Source organism: Crinia signifera, chromosome 3 (genome assembly GCF_055691185.1).
Source record: "Crinia signifera chromosome 3, ASM5569118v1, whole genome shotgun sequence".
Classification (NCBI taxonomy): Eukaryota; Metazoa; Chordata; class Amphibia; order Anura; family Myobatrachidae; genus Crinia; species Crinia signifera.
Window position 1 is genome coordinate 200,012,548 of NC_139219.1, and position 26,443 is coordinate 200,038,990.

Genomic DNA, 26,443 nt, shown 5'->3' on the forward strand with positions numbered 1-26,443 from the left:
CTGTTTTCTCCCGGGGTTTGCGTATGCACATATTCCCTCATGCACAGACCCCGAACATCGGGTAAGTGGCAGAATTTGGGTGGAATTGTACCCCATAGTTCTCATTCAGCATCTGCCACACAGTCTGGGTTACAAATACTTTGGGATGAGCCACAGGTAAAATAATTGATCTAGATGTACAAATGTCTATGTCTTTTATGAACAAAACAATACAAGGCCATCATTTTTAAATGTAGTTTGTTGGTTGACTACTATCAGGTTTAAGCGCAATTGATTTGAGCAACATTCATTAAATCAATGCCTGAAGCAGTAATTACCTGCTATTAAAATGCTTTTAGAGATAACTGTTTAGCACTTGGCTCTGCATTATTGAGTTATTTCTTTAATGTGCTACCAGAGTTGTCAATTAGTTGTACTAAGCTATGGGTTTCACAGACTACAAAATTAACTGCAATTGGAGGCTTTTAAAACCTCTTTGTAGCCCAATACTTTGACCACACACGGTAATTGATTGTACGACTACAACAACATCTCATATAATAGATCAATTATTTTCACTTAATTTTTATTCAAATATGGAATGTAAAATCCTGCAGGGCAGCCAGAACACAATTTTTTTGAGTAGCAGAAACCTAGTTTTGATATTAAACAGTTATCTGCACAATGAAGCAAGAAATTGTATTTAGCTAAAGACTTGCTTTCTGCTTTTAAAAATAGGTTAAAATGAACATCAACTGACAATTTCTCAGGTTAGTCAATTTAATGTAAAGCAAAATGAATTGGCTATAAAAATATCCTTTTTCTTTACCCAGCATCAGACATATAAAGCTGCCTATTCCCTAGAGGTCTGTGATTGTGAAGATACGGAACTGGTAATCTATGAACTACTGTACGTGCACAAATGTTAGGTTGCTGGCTTATTCAGCACCTTTTCTACACTATTTCTGGGTCTTTTTAGTAATAAATCTCTGTAGCTCTTGAGTTGCTTGATTTTACAATAAAAAGTCAGTGCTTGTATATACAAGAGCTGATTGACGGTGATAAAGTACCAGCCACATCATCACTTCACCGAGCTTAATAAATCTGCCCCTGAGTCCTTTAGCTAATTTCTAACTGATCAATAAACGACAGATTTTTGGATATATTGGTGCTTGACCTATACCAGTGGTTCCCAACCTTGATCTTCTAGCACCCCCAACTGTTCACATTTTCCAGGTCACTAGGCTGGTGAACAGGTATACTCATTATTCACGGGCACATCTTTAAAATATTCACAGGTGAAGCTAATTATTCCCCTTGTGATTCTGTAGACCTGGAAAACATGACCTGTTGGGGTCACTTGAGGACCGAGGTTGGAAACCACTGTCCTATACCGATAGCATAATATGGGTACTGTACTGCCATCACAAGTTTCCTTAATGCATTGATGATGAGTTTTGAGGGCCTTGTCTAGGGAAGGGCATGTGTGGTATGATGCAGCTTCTATTTCCTTGCAACTGATCCAATACTGAGATATCCAAGCACTTTGATATTATTGTGTAACCTTTTACTATTTTGTACATAGCTATGACTTTAGATTTTATTATTTAGTATACCATTCAGCTGTCATGTTCACAGCCAGTCCCAGTACAGTATGATCAATGTTTTTTTTTTAATTAGCAAGTATTTCAGCCCTATAGATTGTAAGCTTTTGAGCAGTGCTTCTTCTCTCTGCCTAGTATCACCCAGTCTCCCTGCCTTGCGCCGTCCCCCCGGCTCCCTGCGGCATTTGCCGGGGGTGGGGTGTTGAAAATCACCGTCAGGGGCAGCGAGCCCCTGCGCCGTTGAATAGGGTGAAAGGGAGGGCTGGCAGTGAATGCTCCAGCCCTCCGGAACATGGCGAATGGCAGAGAATCCTAAACAGGATTCGCTGCACATAGCAATTAATCTCAAAAGCTTTAGTAAATGTACCCATAGTCTGCATGTAATAAACTTGCGTCACATTTAACTTGACATGGCTTTGCCAAAGTTGTAAATTACACCTTGTTCCTGTTTTTATTCCTAACTGTACATTGGGCAGATGTATTAAACCTGGTGAAGTGATAAAGTGGAAGTTGATAATGCACCAACCAATCAGCTGTGTTTGAAAATTGACAGTTGCTAGAAACTGTAAAACTGTCAATTGATAAAGTGGAAGGTGCATTATCACCTTCCACTTTATCACTTCGCCCCATTGTGCTTAAAGAGCTAAGTTACATAAAGTAGACTCCTGAGCATGGAACATACTGTGTAAGTAACTTCAGTATTCTTTTAAAAATGGAATAAAAAAAGAGAAAACAAATGCTGTACAGTATATAATAAGTCAGGACTAGTCTGACAAATGGACTAGCAAATGGCAGAGTACTGAAACTACATGAATAAAGGATGTAATGATAGGTAGCTTAGATATTCATTTTTTACATGTAGTCTCTCTTACCTTCAAATATTCGTAAAACTTCTTGTTTAATATATTTTTTCATTTCTTCAAATGAAATATTCTGTGTCTGTGGAGAAAGTTATTACGGTTATTTGCATAATTGAAACAAAAGTACAGCATGAAATACAATAAATCTTTGTATTGAAGATGGCTTGGTGTTATCTTTAAAGGATACCACTATATCAAGTACATTTCTAGATTGCTATCTGCCTTGTCAGGTTCCTATTCAGTAAGATATTCTACAATGAGCTGAAGAGGAATCAACGCTGATGAATGGAATGTAGTAAACATAAAAATCTGCACAGTAATTTGCCTCTGAGTCTCATGCAGACCTCATTCTGTTCATATCTGTGACTTCTACTTAGTGACTGGGAAATAACTTTTCACTTTGAACCTTCTAACTATACCATATTAGTCCATTTAGTCTTCAGATTTGCCCACATAAAGGATTGATATTTATTAACAGAGAGATTCATACATCAAAGGTCTCTACGTGGGTCTGTAAAAAATAAAGGAAAGTTTTTATATATATATAAAAAAAAATATATATATATATATATATATATATATATATATATATATATATATATATATATATACAGGGCTATATTTGTGGCGGAACGGTCCGGAACGCAGATCCTGAAGTTTAGTTGAAAAATGACCTCACCAGGAACGGCGTTCCGGAAGTTCAACGCCGGGCGCAGGCTGCAGCACAATACACAGAGATTGTCTGCAATCTCTGTTTACGCGGCGGCAAGGAAGATGTACTTCCTGCGACCGCCCCTTGACCTCCTACTCCATGGATTCCTAACTGTACATTGGGCAGATGTATTAAACCTGGTGAAGTGATAAAGTGGAAGTTGATAATGCACCAACCAATCAGCTGTGTTTGAAAATTGACAGTTGCTAGAAACTGTAAAACTGTCAATTGATAAAGTGGAAGGTGCATTATCACCTTCCACTTTATCACTTCGCCCCATTGTGCTTAAAGAGCTAAGTTACATAAAGTAGACTCCTGAGCATGGACGTCAGTGCGCATCCATGGTGACTCCCGCGCCCGACACCCGCCGAGACACGCTGTCCCACCCGGCGCCCGCCTGTCTCTCTTGCTGCTCTTTCCCGCCCGCATGTCTGGACCGCCCCAAGGATTAACTCTCCCTCTGACTGCCTGCCTGAGGGCGCAGGTGACTGATGGGCTGGAGGTGGTCTGGTAAGTGGTAACTTACTGGTCTCCTAATGCTGCCCCAATCACTGTAGACTGGCCTATTAGAGGGGTTATGTAGCCACTAAGGAGACAGGTCAGGTGGAGACCTGCCCAGCATACCATTCTGCCCCTGCATGTGTGTATCCCAATCTGTCCCTGCATGTATGTATCCCAATCTGTCCCTGCATGTGTGTATCCCAATCTGTCCCTGCATGTGTGTATCCCAATCTGTCCCTGCATGTGTTTATCCCAATCTGTCCCTGCATGTGTGTATCCCAATCTGTCGCTGTATGTGATGTATCCCAATCTGTCGCTGTATGTGATGTATCCCAATCTGTCCCTGCATGTATGTATCCCAAGATAAGTAAGAAATTGTAAGAGCCATAATGAGGATTCACAGCTGAATCCATGCACCCCTGAATACTAATAACGGGCATCTTGGTGTGGGCCTTATATATAACGGTCATCTCTGTGTGTGACATATGTATAATAACTGTTACGGAGCGGGGCATATGTATAATGGGCATGACGGTGTGGGGCTTATGTATAATGGGCATGACGGTGTGGGGCTTATGTATAATGGGCATGACGGTGTGGGGCTTATGTATAATGGGCATGACAGTGTGGGGCTTATGTATAATGGGCATGACGGTGTGGGGCATATGTATAATGGGCATCTCTGTGAGTGGCATATGTATAATGGGCATCTCTGTGAGTGGCATATGTATAACGGGCATCTCTGTGTGGGCCTTATGTATAACAGGCATCTCTGTGCGCGGCATATTTATAAGCATTACAGTGTGGGGCATATGTATAATGGGCATCACAGTGTGGGGCATATGTATAATGCAAATCTCTGTGTGTGGCATATGTATAATAAGTGTGACGGAGTGAGGAATTATGTTTTTCTTTTTCTTTTCTATTTTTATTTAATGCCCCGCCCCTTTTGTAGCTCCTCCCACATCACCACCAACTTTCTGCCCCCGCCCACAGTTCCTGGACCTATTTTCCTACAAAAATAGCACTGTATATATATATATATATATATATATATATATATATATATACATATATATATATACATATATACATACACTCATATAGAAGCATATGCTGTATATTGATATTAGTAAGGTATAAACAGGGAATGCTGCACTTGATTCAGAAGTGGAAATAAAGTCGATGTTGGATACATTGGAGCAATTTGTGCCACTGCGCATGCATCACAGTAACAGTGCAGAGACTGATAAGTGGCAATGGTGAGTATGTATTTGTAAAATGAGTGACAGATAGAGATTGTTTAGGGAAGGTAACAGGGGGGATGGGGGTGGGAGTTGTCTACAAAAACACAGAATGTATTGCTACTGTTTTCTAGGTGTGTTCTAGTCGGCCAATGCAAATTTGTTTGCAGTTGAACTGGCACAGATGTCTGAGACCCCATAGCGTTACTCAGAAGTTTGTTTTTAAAAAAGTGATCCATAGCAATAGGCACCCTATTTGCAAAAGCAGGCACCAGGAGCATGCCCTGATAATAAATTGGGCATTAGGTCTACATTATTTAATTAAGCACTCCAGATACCACTCTTACCTAGTGAGTGTACCACCTTTACCAGTGTGTGATTACCCCCCATCAGTAGAGTGGTTTCCACCCTAAACACTTCACTAGCAGACATGTAATAACTGAACGATTGGAGAACATGCACCAGTGCTACCTTAAACAATAGATACATTTCAATCACATTCCTTATGTTAGCCTCAATGGTCCCCACTGCAATGAGTCCTCTTTCTCTTTCACACTTTAAATTGGAACTCCGCACAAAACTCAAAAGTAAAAACCATCCACATAAACTACAATCATATAGACATTCTGGGGGAAATTTACTAAGATGTGTATTCTACTTCACATGTGATGTTGCTGTGGGCAACCAATCAAAATCTACTTCTTATTTATTTATGCCTTTGGGGGCTGCTGCAAAAGCAGCCCACAGAGGCTGGGGGCCAGCGCTTGCACAGTACTAAAGAGGCTACTGCGCATGCGCCGGCTGCACGATGGGGACCGGCGCAGCTGAGGGGACCAGGAACATGGCAGCGGCAGCGGAGGGGGGCCTGCATCGTGGCAGCCCCCCCCCTGGAGAGGTAAGAGTCGCTACTGGTCCCTTCATATTCATCAGTTGCAGTTAGTAAAGCTCAGCAACACTCTCTCTTCCTGCAGGGACTTTGAGCAGCAGGGTTATCTAAGCCCACACTTGAGAATTTTTATTGTGTGTGAATGAGAGTCTTTTGACTTATGCTATCATGGTACGGTATGGGAATTCAAAGTGTTTAGATAGGGGCTGCTTAGATATGGTAGTTATAGCTGCAGAGAATATTATTGTCCAGTCTCTGCCTTGGATGGGTGACATTTATGATAGGAGTGGTAAAGCAAACGCTAACAAGATAATTTCTTACCATAGTCATCCTTGCTAGAGTATTCAATCTTTTCCCTGTTGCCTTCTAAGAAATATTACCGTTTTTTAGGATGCTGTACTAAAAATTCTAATTTCAAAATAGTTTATTCCCCTCTGTTATTTTCAGTTTGAATTTTTAACATCATTGTGTAAATTGTGATTATATTACCACTTAATTTCACTTATGCATTTTTTTAAATCTTGTAGTGATAATTATTGGAGTGGAATTGTATTGAGGTTCAACTTTTGACCTTACAAATTTGGAAACCTAGAGTGCTTACCTGACTGGTATACTGTAGCTTAGTCCATAAAGTCTGTTTCCACTCCAGTTAGTCTAATGGAATGTTATGTGAAAATAATTAACTCAGTTGAGAGAGTTACAATGGGTCCAAAACAGCCAAATTATATAGGTCTCCTGATTTCAGTCAATTTGGAACCTTTGTAGGAAGAAGGGCTGAGAGACTGATGAACCCCAATAACTGTGTACACCAACAAGTTACAGTAGCAGTTGTACTCCAAAGAGAAATGCCTTTGGCTAAGATAGGTCAGATCTGTGGAGTAGGTAAGTGGGTCCAAGTCATGGATGGCATCATAAGAGATCTACAGTAGGAAATACACTTGGGCAGGGGATGTATTCAAGGTTTGTTAACACCATCTCATAGAATCATGCTGACAGAATACAATCCTCAAGAACTGTGCAAGATGCATGCAGTAGCCTGGAAAAGACTCAAACTGCGAAAACAACAGGACTAAGCCAGCACATTACTTCTGGAGAGAGAACATACTATAGACTAGTAACACAGGGATGCAAGGGGAAAAATTTACAAGGTAAATGAAGGAACCGGGCGCTGGTATGAGGTGCCAGTGAGGTTATAGTGAACCACTAATGGTGCGTACACACGGGGGCGATTATAGCAAATATCGCTGGAAATATGGTCGCTGATCGACCATATTGCCAGCGATGGGAGTGTGCACCAGCGATAAATCGCCTGGTGCGTGCTGCCGTTTTCTGCCCGTATTGATTGCTGGTCGCAGGAGCTTGCTCCTGCGACCAGCTGATTTCCACTGCCGGGCTCTCCCGGCAGTTTCTTTTTCATCAGCGATATATTGCTCGGTGATAGATTGCCCCGTGTGTACAGGGCTTAAGACAGGCATGTTCAAACTATGGCCCTCCCGCTGTCGTGAAACTACAAGTCCCTTCATGCCTTTCCACAGTTTTGCTATTAGGGAATGCTAAAACTATGGTAAGGCATGCTGGGATGTGTAGTTTCACAACGGCTGGAGGGCCACAGTTTGGACATGCCTGCACTAAGAGAAAATATACAAAACAACAGAAATTAAGCAGCGCTGTATATATTAAGTTTAACACATATATGAAGGGATTGCCTGTTAATAATACATTTATTATTAAAACAATATTAATGTAATAGACACAATATATTAAAAAACATAATAAAAAAATACACATAAATTTAAGAATGAATAACCCTTTTCTGGTCAGTAGGGGGATTTACTTGGAATGGTCAGTCCTCCTATTAGATAAACAGGTTATGGCAGTTGGCTTTTGGCAAATACAAAGTCTCACCACTTTAGATAAGGGATTATTTCCGGGCTTGGGTCCGTAGTCCTCATTATTCTGCTGGGGTGCAAATGCTATAGGCAGGGTCGCTGGAGGAATTGCAAGGACCTTGTGGAGCTTCCCAATGGGTGGTGTCCTTTAGTATAATTGCCAGTAGATGGTTTTTCTCATGGATGAAGACGCCAAAATAGGATAGATATCAAAGTTCCTTTTGTACCAGATAAGGGTGTAGTATCCTACTGACGAGTTTCACAGAGTATATCAGCTTTTTCAAGGTGATCAAGGTGTATTATTAACAGGCAATCCCTTCATAAATGTGTTATATACAGCACTGCTTAATTTCTGTTGTTTTGTATAGTAACACAGGCAGGGGCGTAACTAGACCTTTGTGGGCCCCATAGCAAAATTCTAAATGGGGCCCCCTGGTTTGGTGTCTGATGTGGAGGGGCAGGACCGGGCACAGTGGACACTGATATGCAAGTTATACTTAAATTTGATTGAGCAGCTGTCACACTGTGTATATAGTTCCCTGAGGACGAGCCACCTATGCCCGAAACAGGTCAGATTAATTAAAGTTTTTTTCACTGCTTTAAATTACCAAGAGTGCTGCCTGATTCACATACAGATGTATTAGGAACCGCAAGGCTCCCCTGGGAAGGCACTGGGTCAGGACATGATCATTCTACAAGGGAGTGCCGGCTCACTGGTAGATTATATATATATATATATATATATATATATAAAATTACACACGCACATATTAAATATACAGTGAAGGTGACAGTCAACAATATACACAGACACGGGCAGTTGCAGTTTACAATTAGGAGACTTTTGTAAGGATATCCTGATGACAAGACAGGTAAGTCTCAAAAAGTTGAAGAGCAAATGCCTATATCCCCATATGTTGCTAAGTGCTGCATTCACTGTATGTATATATGTTGGTTCCTGAGTGTGCAATGCCTAGGAGGGTACAGGAAGTTCATATATATATATATATATATATATATATATATATATATATATATATATATATATATAGGCCATGTGGTGGAGCTGGAGGCACAGCACAAAGGGACAGCATACAGCAAACACCCCTTGCCCCAGTACACAATATGCCATTACCTACCCCTCCTCCCCCTGAACACCGTGTCCTGCACCCTATTAATCCTGTCACTCACCTCACTTGCACATTAAAGCATGAACATCCTTCTCTCAGGCTCAGCAGCTGAGCAGCACCAAGCCGCATCACGAGAAGTAATGTGCCCCGGACCGGCCTGCATTCTGCATGAGCAGCATGACTGGGTGCAGGGGAGCGGCGGGCATAGTCAGCCCCTGCTTTCCTGGCTGTGCGCCAGGTTTTCTGTGTGCAGGGGAGCGGCGGGCATAGGCAGCCCCTGCATTCATGGCTGTGCGCCAAGTTTTCTGTGTGCAGGGGCTACTGCAAGCGGCTCTGGCATCCGCCGCTCCCCTGCGCTGTGTGTCTCCTGTCTGCAAGCGGCGGAGGGAGCCGCCGCTCTCCTATATGCTGACCTCCTGCCGGGTGTCAGTCAATGAAGGCGCACACACTGGCGCAGCCTCTGCCCACACTACACAGAGGGTGCAGGGGATGCAGCTGCTATGGGGCCCCCCAAAGGCCCGGGCCCCATAGCAGCTGCACCCCCTGCACCCTCTGTAGTTACGCCACTGAACACAGGGAGTATATTGTTTCTAGGCAGCTTCTGAATCCTGATGAGATGGACAGGGATGATCTTGTTCCTAGTAGGATACCAACTCCAGTCAGGGGAGTAAGTTCATCTCAGTCACCTGGAGGCAAGTTTAAATTTTGTGCCCCTACCGCAAATATGTTGTATGTCAACATTTACCTGGGTGTATCATCTCAGAGTCCAGAAACATTGCTTTCTGCAGTGCAGGTTGAGTGATACCAGACAGGAGCCATCCTGTCCCTTATTGCAGATGTTAGCAGGGCACCTGGTATAGAGCCAATTAACTACATGTAAACAACACAGGTGCTGCTTTACATGCAGGTGCCCATTCAGGGCTTGGATCCCAGAGGTTGGATCCTCCATTGCCTCTGTGAGTTAGGCCATTGACTCCAGTTATGCTAGTGATTGCCATCTTGACATTCCTAAATTTAGCCCCATCCTGACTGACCCAAGTAGAACCATTGATGACCATCCGTAGTATGGCATAACTTAGGATCATGACCGCCCTCACTCTACTAACTACAGTAAATCCATATAATTGTGTGACTTACCTCTGCCATCTGTCTTGTATCTATGGTGTTTTCTGTTTGCTAGGTTTATCTCAGCTCACTAGTACCATGTTTTTCCTGTCTGCTGAGTTTAGCATCTAGGAGGCCTACTCTGCATACAGGATGCAGTCTGTGCTGCTAGCTGCTTATTATCCACCTGTGTGGATCATTCTGTTCTCCATATGAGTTCCCCATACTGTTTCTGCACAGCAATTCCAATCTATTGTGGATTATTCTAAGTGTTACTCTGCAATACTATGCTTCCTATTAGTATCCGGATTCACAGACTGTACATCAAAACCCTGACATGAATGCTGTCATGTTGGATACAGTTACCTGACACTCCTCCACCAGTCAGAGTGCTATTCCCAGATCACTTGACTTCAGTAACCCATCAGCAAATATTCAACCCTATAAATTCCACTTCCTGACTGGCTCACATTTCCAGTGCAATGTCAATCTCAGTCTCTGCCGTATGCTTGCTCCTATGCTCCCTGGAATCTGTGTTGGAGTTATGTCTGTGAGCAGTCCAGACCAGTTTAGTTCAGTCTATTTAACTGAAGTCCGGTTCAGTGCAATCCGGTCAACTCCAGTCCAGTTCATTGCAGTCTGCTCAATTCCATAGTGATTAAGTCCATACCAATCAAATCCATTCTGGTTATGTCTAATCAGGTCAACTCCAGTCTGCTTCAGACCAGTCCAGTCAGGTTGAGTCCAGACCAGTCTAGTCTAGTTCAGCTCAGTTTCATTCTTTGTTTGATATCAGAAATTGGGTGCAGCTTAGACAAAAACCCCTTGCAGGGTTCCCTGGCAAAGATCACTGACGTATTAGACCCCGAGCCTCTGCTACTGGGTCTCCGCCAATCATCTGGTATTATTAAGAGTTATCTCCAGCCTATGAGATCATATATTAGATAATCTACATTCACCACACCTGCCTGAGCACTAGGTTCTGGTCCAAAGTCGACTACAACAATAAACAGTGAGACAAGGGCCTCAGTAGAGACTTCAGTTGAGCTCAATATGTAGTTCATGAGTGAACTGGGTCCAATGGCTCTGGGTATAAGTATGACTGATGCTACTTGATACTAAAGCCATCATTCTTAATCTAATGTACTACGAAACCAACACACTTGCTGTAAAACTGTGCTTAGCACCTACATTGAAGTTAGTATCACTATAGATAAAGGCAAAGGAGGAAATAAAACTCATAGAAAATGGGGTATAATGATTTGGTAGCCATAGACTGTATAAAGTACTGTACTTTTAAATAAAATAGAACTTTAACTTTTTTCTGTGAGGGGCTATTTTCGTTAACATCTATAGATGATATTCTAACATTATCCTTGTATTTTCTTATTTCCACTACTGTACCTCTAATTATGCTATCTTTGTATTACTCTATGATCTGTAATACTTTTATGTTTCACAAATCTGTGGCATAAAACATAAAAAGATACAAAAATCTGACACCTCTTAATATGAAGTACAACGGATAGGCACTATTTGTGCCTTTGTATTATACTTCTGCTTTGGGGGGTAGCCAAAAGATAATACAAACACACAGAGAACAAATAATAAAAACAATAAAAAGGAATCAAGCCAGTATAATAATCTTGAAAGCTGAACAGGAGAATGAAGAGAACAGATAGGGACATGTGATGGAAAATATTCCCAGCTGCATTAGAAACATTCAGCAACTGTACGCGGTGGCTGGGGAGCTATCACTGAATAAATGATTTACAAAAGACCAATTTCTATGTCAAAGAATATGAAAGGGAAACTGTTGCTATAGTTTCTCAATTTGTTTCATATATTATAGTTTAACCCTACAGTTGCTGCAAGTGGTTCTGAAGAAACAACACCATTGAGTGCATTCACTCTTCATTGTCATACTATAAGTCTTCCTTATCAATCTCTTTGAACATATTTCAGATGAATGTTATACAGTAACTACAAAACAGAAATATACAATATCATTCACACTGGAGGTGATCTTAAGCACATGTACCTGCTTTACATACTGTATACTCCTATCCATTAATAAGCTACAGCTGGGCACAAAAATCCATAGGTACTGTATCAAGAACTTTCTAGTTTTAGAGCCAAATATAATTAATTGTTGGTAGGAAGGCACAAGCTATTGGGCATCCTGATTTGTCATTCCATTTCCCTTTAATTCCTGCCAGTCATGTCACCTAAACCACAACTACTGTAGGCTTAAAATAATAAAATGTACCCTCCCATTATTTTTGCTTACTCCTCTATTTGATTTCCAGTTCAGAGATACAATGTTCTAGCATCTGCTAAGCACTACAGCTATCTGGACTCGGTGGATTCCGTTTTTAAATTCAGCAAAATATTTAGAACAGTTGAAGTGTTTACAAGGCCCTCAGATACAAAAATCATATTATTTGCTACCAAAGTTTGCCCCACACATTCCTGTAGTTGATTAAATATCTGTGTGAGACTCTATACATGAAGTGCTACAATATAGCAATTGCAGCTTTTTTAAACTAACCGTAATTCCTGGTGCGCCTGGTGGACCTGGGTGGCCATCATTTCCAGGTTTACCAGGGTAACCTCTGTCTCCATGTGGTCCAACAGGTCCCATATCACCCTTTTCACCTGGTAGACCTGTTTTTCCTCGTGGACCTTGATCTCCTGGTATACCTGGATCACCCTAAAATATATGAAAAATTAAAACATTTAACAATTCTCAGTATAAATAGGAGAAAACATCTAATTGCAGTGATAAATAACAATAAACCAAAAGAAAAAAAAAACAGCTAAATTAGCAATTTAGTTAAAATACGGTAATTAGTAAATAATGAATACTAAGATATATTCTGGTAATACAAACATTAAAATAAAAAAATGAATGTATGAAAATGTGTTACATAGACAATAGAATTACAGTAAGTGACCAACAGACTATTGCATGGTTTGTGATGAAAGATTAATGATTTTCTATGCACCTCCTTGTAGTTCAATACAAGCCTAAAACAAAACAATGAAAACATACATGGCAAATAAATGGAGTTGTGTAAAATCCATAGCTTAAAGCTGCAAACCTGCAAATGTTATTTGTACTGTGACAGAATTTGAGCTAGAGAATCATCTTGAACAGCACAGCCCTATAATTACCTATGGGAACAATTGCTTTCCGGGATATTTACAGTACCAGTTTTACTGCTGGCAGCTCTTACTGGATTTTTAAAGATAACACCTGCAATCAGCTAATAGGTTGGTTCAATAGTAGTCCCCTATGAATCTGCAGTATCTTATTGATCAACAAGGTCTATAATGTTGAGTAAAAGTTTTTATAAATTTTTTACACAATCAAATAATATAAATATTTCATGAACTACACAACCGAAGATATGAGTCCATATGTACTGTAAGCAATAAAACATGCAATTATACACAGGAGCATGATGAGGTAAAATGTACATTTCTAAGACAATTGGTCATCGTTTTTTATATTAACAAGTCCTACATTTTAATAATCATTAAAAAAAAATCACAAGAAAAGGACACTATACAAACTATTATAACATAAAATAATTAACAATATAGGTTTCACTGATTTTTCACTGATTTAAGCATTGTGTTATATCTTTCTGTGTACAGCATAAAGAGTATAGGTTTTCACTGCTATGCTCTCAAAATGACATCCATTTCAATATGCACTGTAACATACAATGAAACTCTACTCATCATAAGCAAGATGAAAATCCTCATTCGGACCATTGGGTTTAATTTTGCTGCATACAGTACCCAATGCGCTTTCTTGTGTAATAGTAGATTATGATTATTATCTCTTCAATCAGTCCATGGCAGTGAATAAGTTGACAGGTGCTTTCAACTTTTGACTATGTGGTAGAATAATGACTGTTAGCAGTTGTGTCCAGCATCAGCATGACTCACAGGCATAGACATGCTTTCAATGAATCAGGCTCTATGCATACATCCAGAAGGCACAATGCACAAAGAGGCTGCGTGTGCTGGTGGCTTGGATGCATATGCAGAACAGAACCAGTTGCCATGCCTGGGACCCTGACCTGCCCTGAGCCTGAATGCCAGTGCCATTGTTGGGTGTTATTGAGTGGCTTCCCTAGGTTGGTGCTCAGTCCTTCCTAGGCATCATTCCCTGATACATTCCTGGACCTTTCCTGGCCCTAAATGTGCAGAGATGTAATGTAAGGGATGACAAATAAATACACTGATTATGGGTTATTATACGTGACTATTATTATTATTATTATTATTATTATTATTATTATTATTATTATTATTATTTATATGGTGCCACAAGGGTTCCGCAGTGCCTGACAATACATGGATGTTCAAAAAAACAAAAAAAAGAATATAGTGATTTACAGTACAAATGCAAACTAGGACAAACACGTGGTAAATAAAAGACAGCAGTGGGCAATGAGACAATTATAACAGTGGCAGAGATATATTCTTTTAAAAGCACATCAGGAGAAAGGTTCCTGCTCATTAGAGATTACATTCTAAAGGGAAGGGGCAGACAAAATGGGCGACACAACATGGAGAGAAGTGAGCATAGAGGCTTAGGATGATAAATCATTAGATCTAATGAAGACGTGGGTCTTGAGAGCCCATTGAAAGTTTTGTAGGGAGGTGGCTAATCTAATCGGGAGGGTTAGAAATTCCAGAGATATGGAGCACAATGACCAAAATCCTGGAGGCGGGAATGGGAGGAAGTAACCAGTTTGCAGGAGAGGAGACGTGCATTTGTGGGGCAGAGAGGGTGGGTGGGAGTGTAAGGAGAGATAAGGTCAGAGATGTAGGTGGGAGAGAACTGGGTGATGGCTTTGTAAGTGAGTTTAAGGAGCTTGAATTGTATTCTGAAGGGAAAGGGAAGCCAGTGCAGGGCTTGTAAGAGAGGAGAGGTGGACATAGAAGGTATGGAGAATAAGATGAGCCAGGCAGCAACATTAAGGATAGATTGGAGTGGAGAGAGGGTTTTTACAGGGAGTCTAGAAAGTTAGAGATTACAGTAGTCCAATCTGGATATGACTAGTGAGTGGATGAGGGTCTTTGTAGCATCTTGGGTGAGATAGGGCCTGATCCTGGAAATATTTTTGAGCTGGAAATGACAGGACTGTGAAAGATGCTGAATGTGTGGTTTAAAGGAGAGAGAGGAATCAAGAGTAACACCAAGGCAGCGTACTCGGTGGCTAGATGAGATCATTGTTCCACCAATAGATAGTGAAATTATGGAAGGTGAGGTTATGTGGGAGGGCAGGAAGATGATCAGCTCAGTCTTAGACATGTTTATTTTAATAAAGCGGAAGGACATCCTAGAAGAGATAGCGGAGAGACAGTTGGAAATACGAGTGAGGAGATCAGGAGAGGTCAGGAGAGTAGATGGCGATGGGGGGGGGGGGCGTCTTTACTTATTGCTATTTACTATTAGATCTTCTTTTATGAGGGTTGTTATTATTTACCAATACCTGCTCCTAGTTTGTGTGTACTCATTTGATATTCCCCCCTTTTCACTTGTACTGTTACATGGTGTACAGTGACTGATATACCAATAGGCTGATCAGGGCTGTTGCACTGACTGTTAACTACTATTGCCAGCTCCTTACCCACCTGCAGATTTGATGACTTCAAGCTGCCAGCGGCTCCAGGTGCTCCTACCCAACTCCTAGTACTCCGCTCAGTGGGCAGAGTTACTCCAAATTACACTACTGCATGTATCCTAACACAGGATTCTTGTGTTACGATGCAGCAGCGCCATTTAGAGTAAATCCGCCCACTGAGCAGAGTACTAGGTCTGACCCCAGACAGTAGGTGGCTGCGCTGATAAGGGATGCTTCAGGGATGTTAGTGGCCACCATTTCAGAGAAAGCTGAAGGGGGGTTTTGGGGCACCTTGCAGGTGACAGCCAAGGAATAAGTATAAGGCCTAATTTATCCCATACTTGTTAGCTACATGCCATCCCGGTGTACTGTGCATGGTAAAATTTATAAGGTGACTGGGAGATGGCGGTGCCAGTGTGACTTACTGACGGAGCCATTACTTTATGTACATTGTGCTACAGCGCCAACTGGGCAGCCTAAAGCCAAAGTCTCCTTCACATGCTACAAGCATCAGATCATATATGCCAGTTCTAAAACCTTTGTTACATGCACATGGTCAGTATGAATGGCGAGTCCCTGAGTGCCCATACACATTTATTTTTAAGTATTACAAGGGGAGTTATATTAGCCTAGGGCACCTGGAACCTTTAACTAGGCCCTGATGCTGTAGCAGTGCTATTACTTGATGCTGGCAGTCAGTGAAGTACTTCCCATACCCTGCTGCAAGACCATTCAAGCTGACCATCTGTAGGTGGAGGAACCAAGATTTAAAATATTTATTCAACATTACAAAAAAATACAAGTGTAGTTTCTTAAAAATGATTGTGAAAATGGCATTTCAAACTGATAATTTTTAAACAAATTTTTATTTTTTAAATTTTGATTTAAAAAACAAAATATATTTTTGTATGTTTCTGTTCAAGCCGAAAATAGTTTTAAAAATAAATCAACAAAAATGAACTCTGACTAGGGGTTAAATGTTGTGGGTGGTCTCCATATTTAATAAAACAGCTTTGGCCCCATTTGACCTACGTTGTGGCAGATATTTCTTCTAATCTCTAAACTGTACTGTGCAGAGAAATTTGACTTGAGCCTGAGTAGAATGTTAACTCAGTCACCAGTCTCTAACACTACAGTTATAAACTGTGCTTTGAGTCACTTCTGAAGATACATAATATGAATATCTAGGTTTACGTCAAAGCCATAAACTACAAACCCTTAAATAGTGACAGAAAAATGGTGATAATTGTAGTAATAAAAAAGATTCTAATATAAGTCATTTGTTAGGATTCAATTAGCAGTGGTGTGCATTTTACAACTATGATAGCCCAATATTGCAAATCATGATGCATACCTCTATGGGGTGCAAGGAAAAAAAATACAAAAGTTGGTGACAGCAAGGTGATGGCAAAATGGTTAGTACTGTACACCGACAGAATTTAATAGCCCCTACTGTATGTCTACTGTACTAATGTGCAAGTGGTTACATGGTTCCAACCAGGGCCGCCAACAGGGGGGGTGCCCTGGGTACAGCTGTCCCGGGCCCCAGCCTCTGGAGGTGCTCGGGCAGCTGCCCACAGCAGTGCCAAACCTCCCCAGGCACCTGCAAACCGACTCCCCCTCCCAGCGCTGGCGGCCCACCAGCCAGGCACGCACAGTACAGCCTGCAGAGCACTGAGCTTGGACACAGAGGGGCTTGGCGCTCTGCAGGCTGCACTGCACTCCGGACCTGACTTGACCGATGGTGGAGGCTGAAGGATTGATGCCGCGCGATGGTAAGTAATGGGGTAGGGGGAGGCGGGGTGCTGGCAGGCACGGGCGGGGAGGGGGGGTGCGCATGCACGGGGGTGCGGATGGTAATGTAGGGCACTGTGTCGCTGGGGGCCCGGACTGTAGGTCAGTCCCGGGGCCCCAACAATTCTAGTGGCGGCCCTGGTTCCAACTAAAGTATATGAACAGAAAGGAAACACCAACCATTTTAGCTCAGGTATCAAAGGGAGCTTAACTATAACTTCTGCAGCTAAAAAATGATATTCCATATCCAAACTCTACTGTGTGGCTGTGGTAATTTGCAGTTAAGCACCTGCATCTGCTAGCAATTTCTACATGATAAAATGTCTTTACTTGCTTTGTGCTATTAAGTTGCCTTAATAGTAAAGACCTTTCCCACTGAACATTTATATTGTGGGTGCTGTAATCGCTTGCTAAATTAATGAAGATGGAGGAGTGAGCCTGAAGACGGAAGCAGAGAAGTGATAAAAAAACATACTATCTACACAACTGTGACATTTTTTATCTTTGTCAATTTCTGCAATAAACAAGCACCAAATGCAGAGTGCTGACATTATTAGACATAAATGTATACAAATATAGCTTGCAGTTACACTTCACGTGTATATTAGAAAAATGTAATTATAGAAATATTTATATAAACATCTATAAACAACATATTTATCCTTGGCTAGTGAAGTGATAACTTAATATTTACTTTCTTATAAGACAGAGTGTTTACCCACTGTTTATATAGGATGTTTTTACTAGTTCTCTGCTCTATTCTTTAACTTCTCCACTCGAGCAAGATGTTACACCACTCAAAACATAACTTAAATGATTACTGTGAAAGTTATTTGTTGTTAAGGGCTTACTTAATAAACCAACTACAGATGGAGCCGTCTTTATCTTTGCAGTGGCAAAGATGGCGTTTCTACCACCAGGGTCGCGTGCGCACGAGATGCTCGCACGCCCCGTGGCAAAGGAGTTTGGCAGGGGTCAACGATGCCTCTCCCGCCGTCGCCACCGGTCCCCCTCGTCGCCCTGAACCCCCTCCGAACTGGGCAGCATCTTCCTGAAGCGGAGACGTTCAGGAAGACGCTGCCTAGCCGGCGTGATACTGGGACGCGTGTGCGCGTGAGACGCATGCGCGCCCATCTCTATCGTCGGCGCTCGCCAGTGAAAGGCATCTGGCGAGCGCCAGCCAAAGATAAGGCCGGCTCCATCTTTATACATAGTATTACATTAAAATGTGGCAACAACATGACCACATTAATCAATTGCATAATACAAGTCTGGCAGAAGAGTCTGTGCCTGCAGTAGGAGATTTGATGGTCCGCAAGCATTAAATGATTTCCCCTGCCTTTGCAAATATGGAGACTGACTTATATTTGTCGGCAGTGGGACAGACAGGGCGGGCGGCTGATGCCCACCACTGGCACACCTCGTTCCACCCCCAATCCCATGGGAACACTCAGCACTTTCATCACTTTCATGGGGATGCCCATGAAATGCTGGGTATTTCCATGGGAGCTACCCGAGTCCGCCTCCCCATGCCCCTGGCCCCTGCGAATGGCCCAGCGACATTGCAAATCGCCGCAGTATTTGCAAACCCCGACCATCAGGGCAGGGCTGATTACAGTTCATTGAGAGTGAACCAGAGTGAACCAGAATTTGCCCCCAAATGTACTAGACCTGGCTGAAATTTTACCTTTACTCGTTCCCTCCAAATTTAGGCTTGCATTCCTTTGCATGGCACCTGCTAGTGATCATGATATTTAGCTTGTTTTACCACTTCATAGATATTGCTTTTGTACTGTCATATTCCACCTTTACTACAGCTACCAAAACTAGTACTGGGAATTAGGAGAGCTGGCCATGATATGCAGGAATTCTGCAATGAAGTCAATTTGGCCTTGCTGGTTTCCTTGGGGGAAAAAAAACAGGTAGTAATTAGACATGGTACTGTAGGGGGAGTCTCACCAAACTATTGGGACTAACATAATCCTTAAAATTCCTGTGAATTCTGGGTTTCTAATGCCAATACTAAGATGAGGGTATAGTAGTGAATTCAGAAATTAGTTCCAAAATGCTTACAGAAATCATTGTTACATAATAAATGGAATTAATACTTTAATACTCAGACTGTGTGAATTAATTGCTATTTTTGAAGACTGGTAATTCCTTTGAAGATCCTAAAACTGCTACTACAGTACATATATTATTAGTTAGTGTTTAATATAGTTTATCTGATTAAATGCTAACAGTAGATGCTAAATGTAGGAACAATTAAACAATTTATATTACAAAAAGCTTTTATAGGTCTGCCAATCCTTATTATCAAATTTACTCTTGAGTAAATTCATTCAAACTATACTTGCGCTCCAGGGGGAGGATTTGTGGACTTAAGGTGGCCATACATCTACAGAGTTATTGTAAAATCTGGTAATATCTGAATGACAGTTTGGCAGTTTTACAGCAATTTAAAGCAAATGGTCAACTGTCATTTGCTCTCATCCATTACCAGGATTTTGTTCCAAACAGCCCGATCTGACAATCAATCTGTAGATGTATGGCCATCTTAAAGCTGGCCATACATCTACAGAGTTATTGTAAAATCTGGTTGTTTGGAACAAAAACCTGGTAATATCTGAATGAGAGTGTCAGTTTTCCAGCATTTTGAAGCAAATGTTCAACTGTCATTTATTCTCATCCATGACCAAGTTTTTGTTTCAACCAGCCAGATTGGACAAAACATCCGTAGATGTGTGGCTAGCCTTCCAGTTTAAGTACCATTTCTTCTATTGGACTAAATTAGGAATTCTTATTTGTTTTTTGATTTTTTAATTTATTTGGGCAGATATCTAAATTATTGAAAACTAACATTATTATGTCTCTAGATTTTGTACATTTTTTTGTCAAAGTACAGTATGTCATTTATTATACGTACATCCTGCTATGTTTAGATATTTTCTTCTATCTCTACAATGTATTTAACCCAGATTATTTTGGGTTATTCCCTGCAATTTCACAACTGTGTGTGCTTTAGCAAGATATCTACATATGGTATGTTGCCAGGCAATGATTCATCACTTCTGACACTGCAGCATGCTGTGGTACTAAGGCATTTCCACCTGACTTTTGCAGCCAGTAGTGATAATACTTCAGTGGTGCTTTGCTGGCAAGTGAGTTCATATGTTTGTCTTGTGTGGTAAGACAGAATGCAAAATCTATAAACTGTACCATACTGTATACTGCGTCCAAGACAGAGCGCTTATCCAAGAAGCATGAAACAGGAAGCAGCAGAAGAAGCTTTCTGATTCTTCAAAACCCTCATTAAAGAACATCACTGGGGTCTTTTCAGAGTAAATAATGAGACTAAATATGGGAATTTTTTTTTTAAACTTTCAGATACTGTACATAGAGCTAATAATCTTTAAGTAAGATCCTTGATACACTGCTGCCAGCATGCCTGCCAAGCTTTGTACACCTCTTAGAATGCATTAACTGGAATGTCCTTGAGTGCCCTTGTTGTGGCAGCTTCCTCTTTGTCTACAGTCTGAAAACGGTGTCCTTTTAGGATGAATTTGATTCGGGGAAACAAAAGGAAGTCGGTTGGGGCCAGATCTGGACTGTAGTATGGTTGAGGCAGCATTGCCACCTTTTTCTTGGCCAAAAACTCCCTCACTTGCAGCAATGTGTGACGGCACATTGTCTTGATGGAGGTCCCAGGTAGTGGCAATCTCCTTGTGGATGCTGAGTACCCTATTTCTAAAGTGATTGAGCTCTCCCTTCTAAAAATCACCATTGACAGTTTGGCTGGTAGATATTAATTCCTTGTGGACCACACCCTTCAATTAAAAAAAGACAATGAGCATGGATTTGGCCTTTGATTTGCTCTTTGAGACCCTTTTGCCATTCTGCGCTTTGCCTTTTGATCTCCAAATCATACTCAAACATCCAAGCTTCATCACCTATCATCAGTTTGTAAAAAAAAAAATCAGGATCACTTTGCACAAGCTCCAAAGATGCACCACAGGCTTGTAGTTTTGATCATGAGACCTTGCGCATTGCTAATTTGTTAGTTACAATCTCTTGCCCAGTAGTTTTTGAAAGTCCCAACCTTTCTGCTACCCTTCAAACACTCAAACGACTTTCAGTGTTCAAAACGTGCACTTTGTGCATATTTTGCTCATTTCGGCTTGTTGAAGGTCATCCAGATCGTGGTTCATGCTAAACACCTTCTCTGGCCTCCTCAAAGATTTTAAACCAGTGGAAAACTTGCACCTTGGACAAAGATTACTACCCAAAGGTCTTTTGATGCATGGCAAGCGTTAACACAAAACTTAATCACATATCATTGCTCGATAGTAAGCACCACCTCAAACCTCAACCGAGATAAAAGAAGGACAGTTGGTTTACAGCTCAATCTGTACACTGTACAGGCTTAGAGGCAACTGCCACTGATGGAAATGTGTAGCTGAGACACCCCATCCACCCATCCCACCCATCGCCTGTTCTGCATGGCATAAAGAAATCAATCTCATTACTTTCCGGACAGACACTGTATATTAATGTATATTAATGGATCATCTTGCTTTCAGAGTGAAGAAGCCCATGCCAAAGCCTGTACAGCCAACAGCAAAAAAAATATAAGCAAATATTGCCTTCTTGGAACAAACCTTTGTTTATTCCTTAAGCATGCCCAAAGCACAAACCACCCCCATATTCAGGTATATTTGCATTTGACACTTGTTTCTGCTTGCAACTGGAGATGTGGGAAGAACAGAGCAATCTAAAGCACTGTAACAGCATGTTCACACACCGCAAAGTGGGGGTTATTCAGTATGGATTTCAAAAGCAAAATCTTTCTCTAATGGGCAAAACCATGTTCCTCCCATGGTGGGGCAAATATAACATGTGCAGGGAGGATTAGACATTATGTGAGGTGTGTTCAAACTGAAATCTAAAACTCAGTGAAAAAATAAAGCAGCCAGTATTTACCCTGCACAGAAACAATATATCCCACCAATTTCTAACTCTCCCTGCACATGTTACATTTTCCACACCTGCAGTTCACATGATTTTGCCCATTAGAGAAAAATTTTGCTTTCGAGATCCTTACTAAATAACCCCCAGTGCTTGTAAGCAGCTGCACAGATTGCAGTGCCTATGGTACAGACATTTTCTAATTTTGTGAGTATAATATAAAAATAATATTTTCCAAACTATGGGGGAGATTCTCTGAACTAAAAATGTGGTAAAAACCCGTTATTAGGGTTTTTACCACATTTTGGGATGCTCTAAGCATCCCCCGCTGGGTTATTGCGACGGGAGGGGGGGGCATCACCAGAAAAATCTGGCGATGTCCCGCAGAAGCCTATGGGCTTTTACTGCGACCCACTGCCGCCCTGCACTGACCCCCACCTCCCGCATCGACCCCCGCCGCCCCACATCGACTCCCCCTCTCAGTGTCCGGGCAGCACAGTGCTGTGCTGCCCGGACCTGTAACCTCCTCCTCCCTGCACTATGATCCTCTTCTGGGTGCAGGGAGGAGAAGAGCCTGTCGCAACAGCAGCAGCGCCGGGTAAGGGAGGGAGGAAGGGAGAGGGGAGTCGCTGGGAGCTGCTGGGTTCCGATGGGACCCACTGTCTCTAACCGCAAAGGAAGGCTCTTAATGCAAGAGCTGTCCTTTGCCATAATTATCGCATATGTTAGAGCATATGCGATAATAATGTAGGCGATCTGCAGCGATGTGCGGCGGTAAGGGGGCACGGATGTTAGAGCATCCCCCCCTATATTAGTAAGTGAAGAATATTATATGTGTAAGTATTTATATGAGCATACAGTATATGTCTGATATAACTCTGGCACGTATGCTATAACAGAGCTGGATGTGTTTTGAGGCCCATACATCTCAACCTTTGGGTATAAATATGCTATTGTTATCAGTGGCTTTTTAATATGAATACAATGTGGGCAACTGTAATATATATGGAATATATTTGCTATATACTAACATTGTCACAGTTCAGCAACCCTTCACCTATATTATTATACTTACCCCCCCCTGGAGCTCCATATCGGCGGGTGCTTCAGATAGAAATCTATTTTAAAAATGGCAGGACAGCCATTTTCTTGGAGACCAGTGCATATGCAGCAGAGAAGTTTCTGCAAACATAATGCAGACGCCATGTTTCTGGAGACCTGCACACTGCACTCCCAGAGAGGAGGGGGCCAACACAGTGGCTGCACACAGGTCTTTTCTCCCTTTAATCTGCCAATGCTTCTTTACAGTCATAGAAAACCTATAAGAACTGTTTATAACATATTAGAGTTAGGAAACCTTTACTGTTACATTTTTGATATATAAGAGACCATTTCCTGTTTCTAAAGTCATTAATTATTGGTGAAGCAATTGCAGTGATTTCTATTTCACTTGCAAGGCACTAAAACGGTAAACAAGCCTTTGGTTTGAGCCTTTGTTGTGCTTTATGTCCCACACAGAACATTGTGCTCTTACCCCAGTGATCTATTGTTCATTCTGTCTTTATGGAACATTACATTCAGTCAACAACTTTGTTATTGCTGAGCTCAGTAAATAAAAAAAACTGTTTCATAGTTCTAGATTTTGTCAGTTTCTTCTTGTGAATAGCTTCTGAATTACCGTCCAGCTGTAAAATAACGGTTTTGTGTAGTTCTGGATGGTCCTACAACTTCAATAAAATAACCACATATACTATTAAAATAATAACAATCAAAGCAGAGAACTCTTGCAGACAGTAAATACCTTCGCATGCCAAACTCTCTAGTAGTTTGAGGCCTCTGGTCGAGTGAGATGCTCATCATTTTAACTTTGCTTTCTGACCCAGTCAGAAACATAAATTGGTACACATTACAATTACTTAAAATAATTTGATATCCACGTGATTAAATTTATCATAGACCATGTTCTACATAAGTGGGAGATACTTTATATGTATTTAATAAATGGAAACCCATATCTAAAATAATCAAACAAACTGAAAACTGCAAGATTGAATATTAAACTGCGGCAACACATCAAGAAGTAACATAGCAGTTTTATATTGCATTGGGCCAACTTTATTGCACTGTACTGTCGGTAGTAAAAACATTTTCACTTACTGAAGAGAATATACCAGGGACAACCTACAACATCAGATGACAAAACTCTGGCACGGTGGTTAGAATTTATACCTCACAACACTGAGTCATGAGTTCAATACCATACTGCTGTGACTGGAGTGAATGATTATATATTCTCTATAAAGCACTACATAGTAAAATTTTACTATGACAATAATCAATAAACAGGAAAGTTTAAGGCCCTTGTTTCCAATTAGTTCAGTTTAGTTTTTTGGGGTGTTGATTCACTATGGATTGACCCTGCAAAACAATTACTACTGGGTATTTACAATAGAGTGTCTGATAGCAAATATTGCGCAATTAGGAAATACATATAATAAAACACATAAAAGCTCAAATATTGGCAATTGATTGCAGAAGGTACAAGGAGTTAAAGTAAAAGAATATGTATATTATATGGACTACACAGATGTTTTAAATATAGGAGCGGATACAGAGTTGAATGCAAGTCAGTTTTGTGGACATACTTTGTATGTTTCGGAGTTGAACATAAATTATAACTGGCACTATGGGTGAGATTTAATAGGATGAGATATTCAGAAAGTGAGAGATTTGGGAAGAAATCTCCAAGTTTTTTAAAGCGGCAATCATTGACACTGCAAAATCAGTTTGATTTTGCAGTGTCAATGATTGTCGCTTTAAAAAAACTGGAGATTTCTTCCCAAATCTCTCATTTTATAATTCTCTCATCCTATTAAATCTCACCCTATATATGTTTAGAGAGATTTATTGTAAATTTGGGTGGGGTGTGTTAAAACGGAAATCTAAATTGCTGTGCAAAAATAAAGCAGCCAGTATTTACAGTGCACATAACAAAAACTGACCCAAAATGTAACTCTCTCTGCACATGTTACATTTTTCTCACCTGCATTGCACATGGTTTTTCCCATTAGAGAAAGATTTTGCTTTTAAGAACCTTACTGAATAACCCCCTTAATAATGCCACTTGCAGGAGCAGACTCAGGAGCAACAGCTATAAATCAGGCTACTGGACACCAGGCTGATACCTATGGGACTAAACACCAGACTGAACTGATGGCACTTGTATTGTACACCAGACTGGACTGGCAGTACTTGGACTATACACCAGGTTGAACAGGATAAAAAGTATAAGGTATAAAATACACAAACAGTGTGTATTCTTATGCATGCGCTTACTAACAATAAAAGGGGTCAATGATAACACATCCCTAAAATGAGGGATACATTCCTCTTCTCCGCCTCACACATCGGTTAAAAGCATTAGAATTTTTCACTGGTAAATACGTGCATCAGGTACCAAAGTGAGCCCTTCACCACATTTAGTTGAGTGGGGAGGTACCATACATCCCTGGTAGGGGATAAACGTGTCCTCTTCTCAGTAGGCTTTAAATATATTTTAATGAGAATTATCCTCATAGGTCTGTTGCCCTAAGTACACTCACTTGTAAGTGCAGGGTATAAGTGAAAGAGAAAGGACCAGATAGTGTAACAACGTTTTAATCCAAATATACAGAATAGTTAAAAATCACATACAATTAAATATATAGAGTGAGATTTAATAGGATGAGAGATTCAAAAAGTGGGAGATTTGGTAAGAAATCTTCCATTTTTTTAAAGTGGCAATCATATAAACAGCTAAACCAGTTTTATTTTGCTATGTGAATGATTGCCGCTTTAAATAAACTGGAGATTTCTCACCAAATCTCTCACTTTCTTAATCTCATCCTATTAAATCTCACCCATAGAATAGAATACAATGGAGGAGACATTACCAGAATCGGTGGAGAACTTGATGTACAAAGTTCTCATATGCGCTTAGAATAGAGAAGGTCCGGACTTCCCAGTTATATGGCACATCTCCCAGGTGTGGAACTCAGATAGATTTCCGACGCATTTCGACCCACACACGGGTCTTTTTCAAGGAAGCAGTAGTATTATCTGACCACTTTGGGAGAGCCTATTTGCCA

General features: G+C 41.0%; 1 protein-coding gene across 1 annotated transcript in view; it reads right to left on the bottom strand.

The window, feature by feature from the left end:
- The window catches only part of LOC146062953 (uncharacterized), a 366,150-nt gene that overhangs the window by 31,206 nt on the left and 308,501 nt on the right, over positions 1–26,443 (bottom strand). Inside the window, exons 33-34 of the mRNA XM_083174963.1 lie at positions 12,461–12,622; positions 2,456–2,522 (exon numbers count right to left, since the gene is read on the bottom strand). Coding sequence (XP_083031089.1) covers positions 2,456–2,522; positions 12,461–12,622 — 229 coding nt within the window. The remainder of the gene's footprint in view (positions 1–2,455; positions 2,523–12,460; positions 12,623–26,443) is intronic.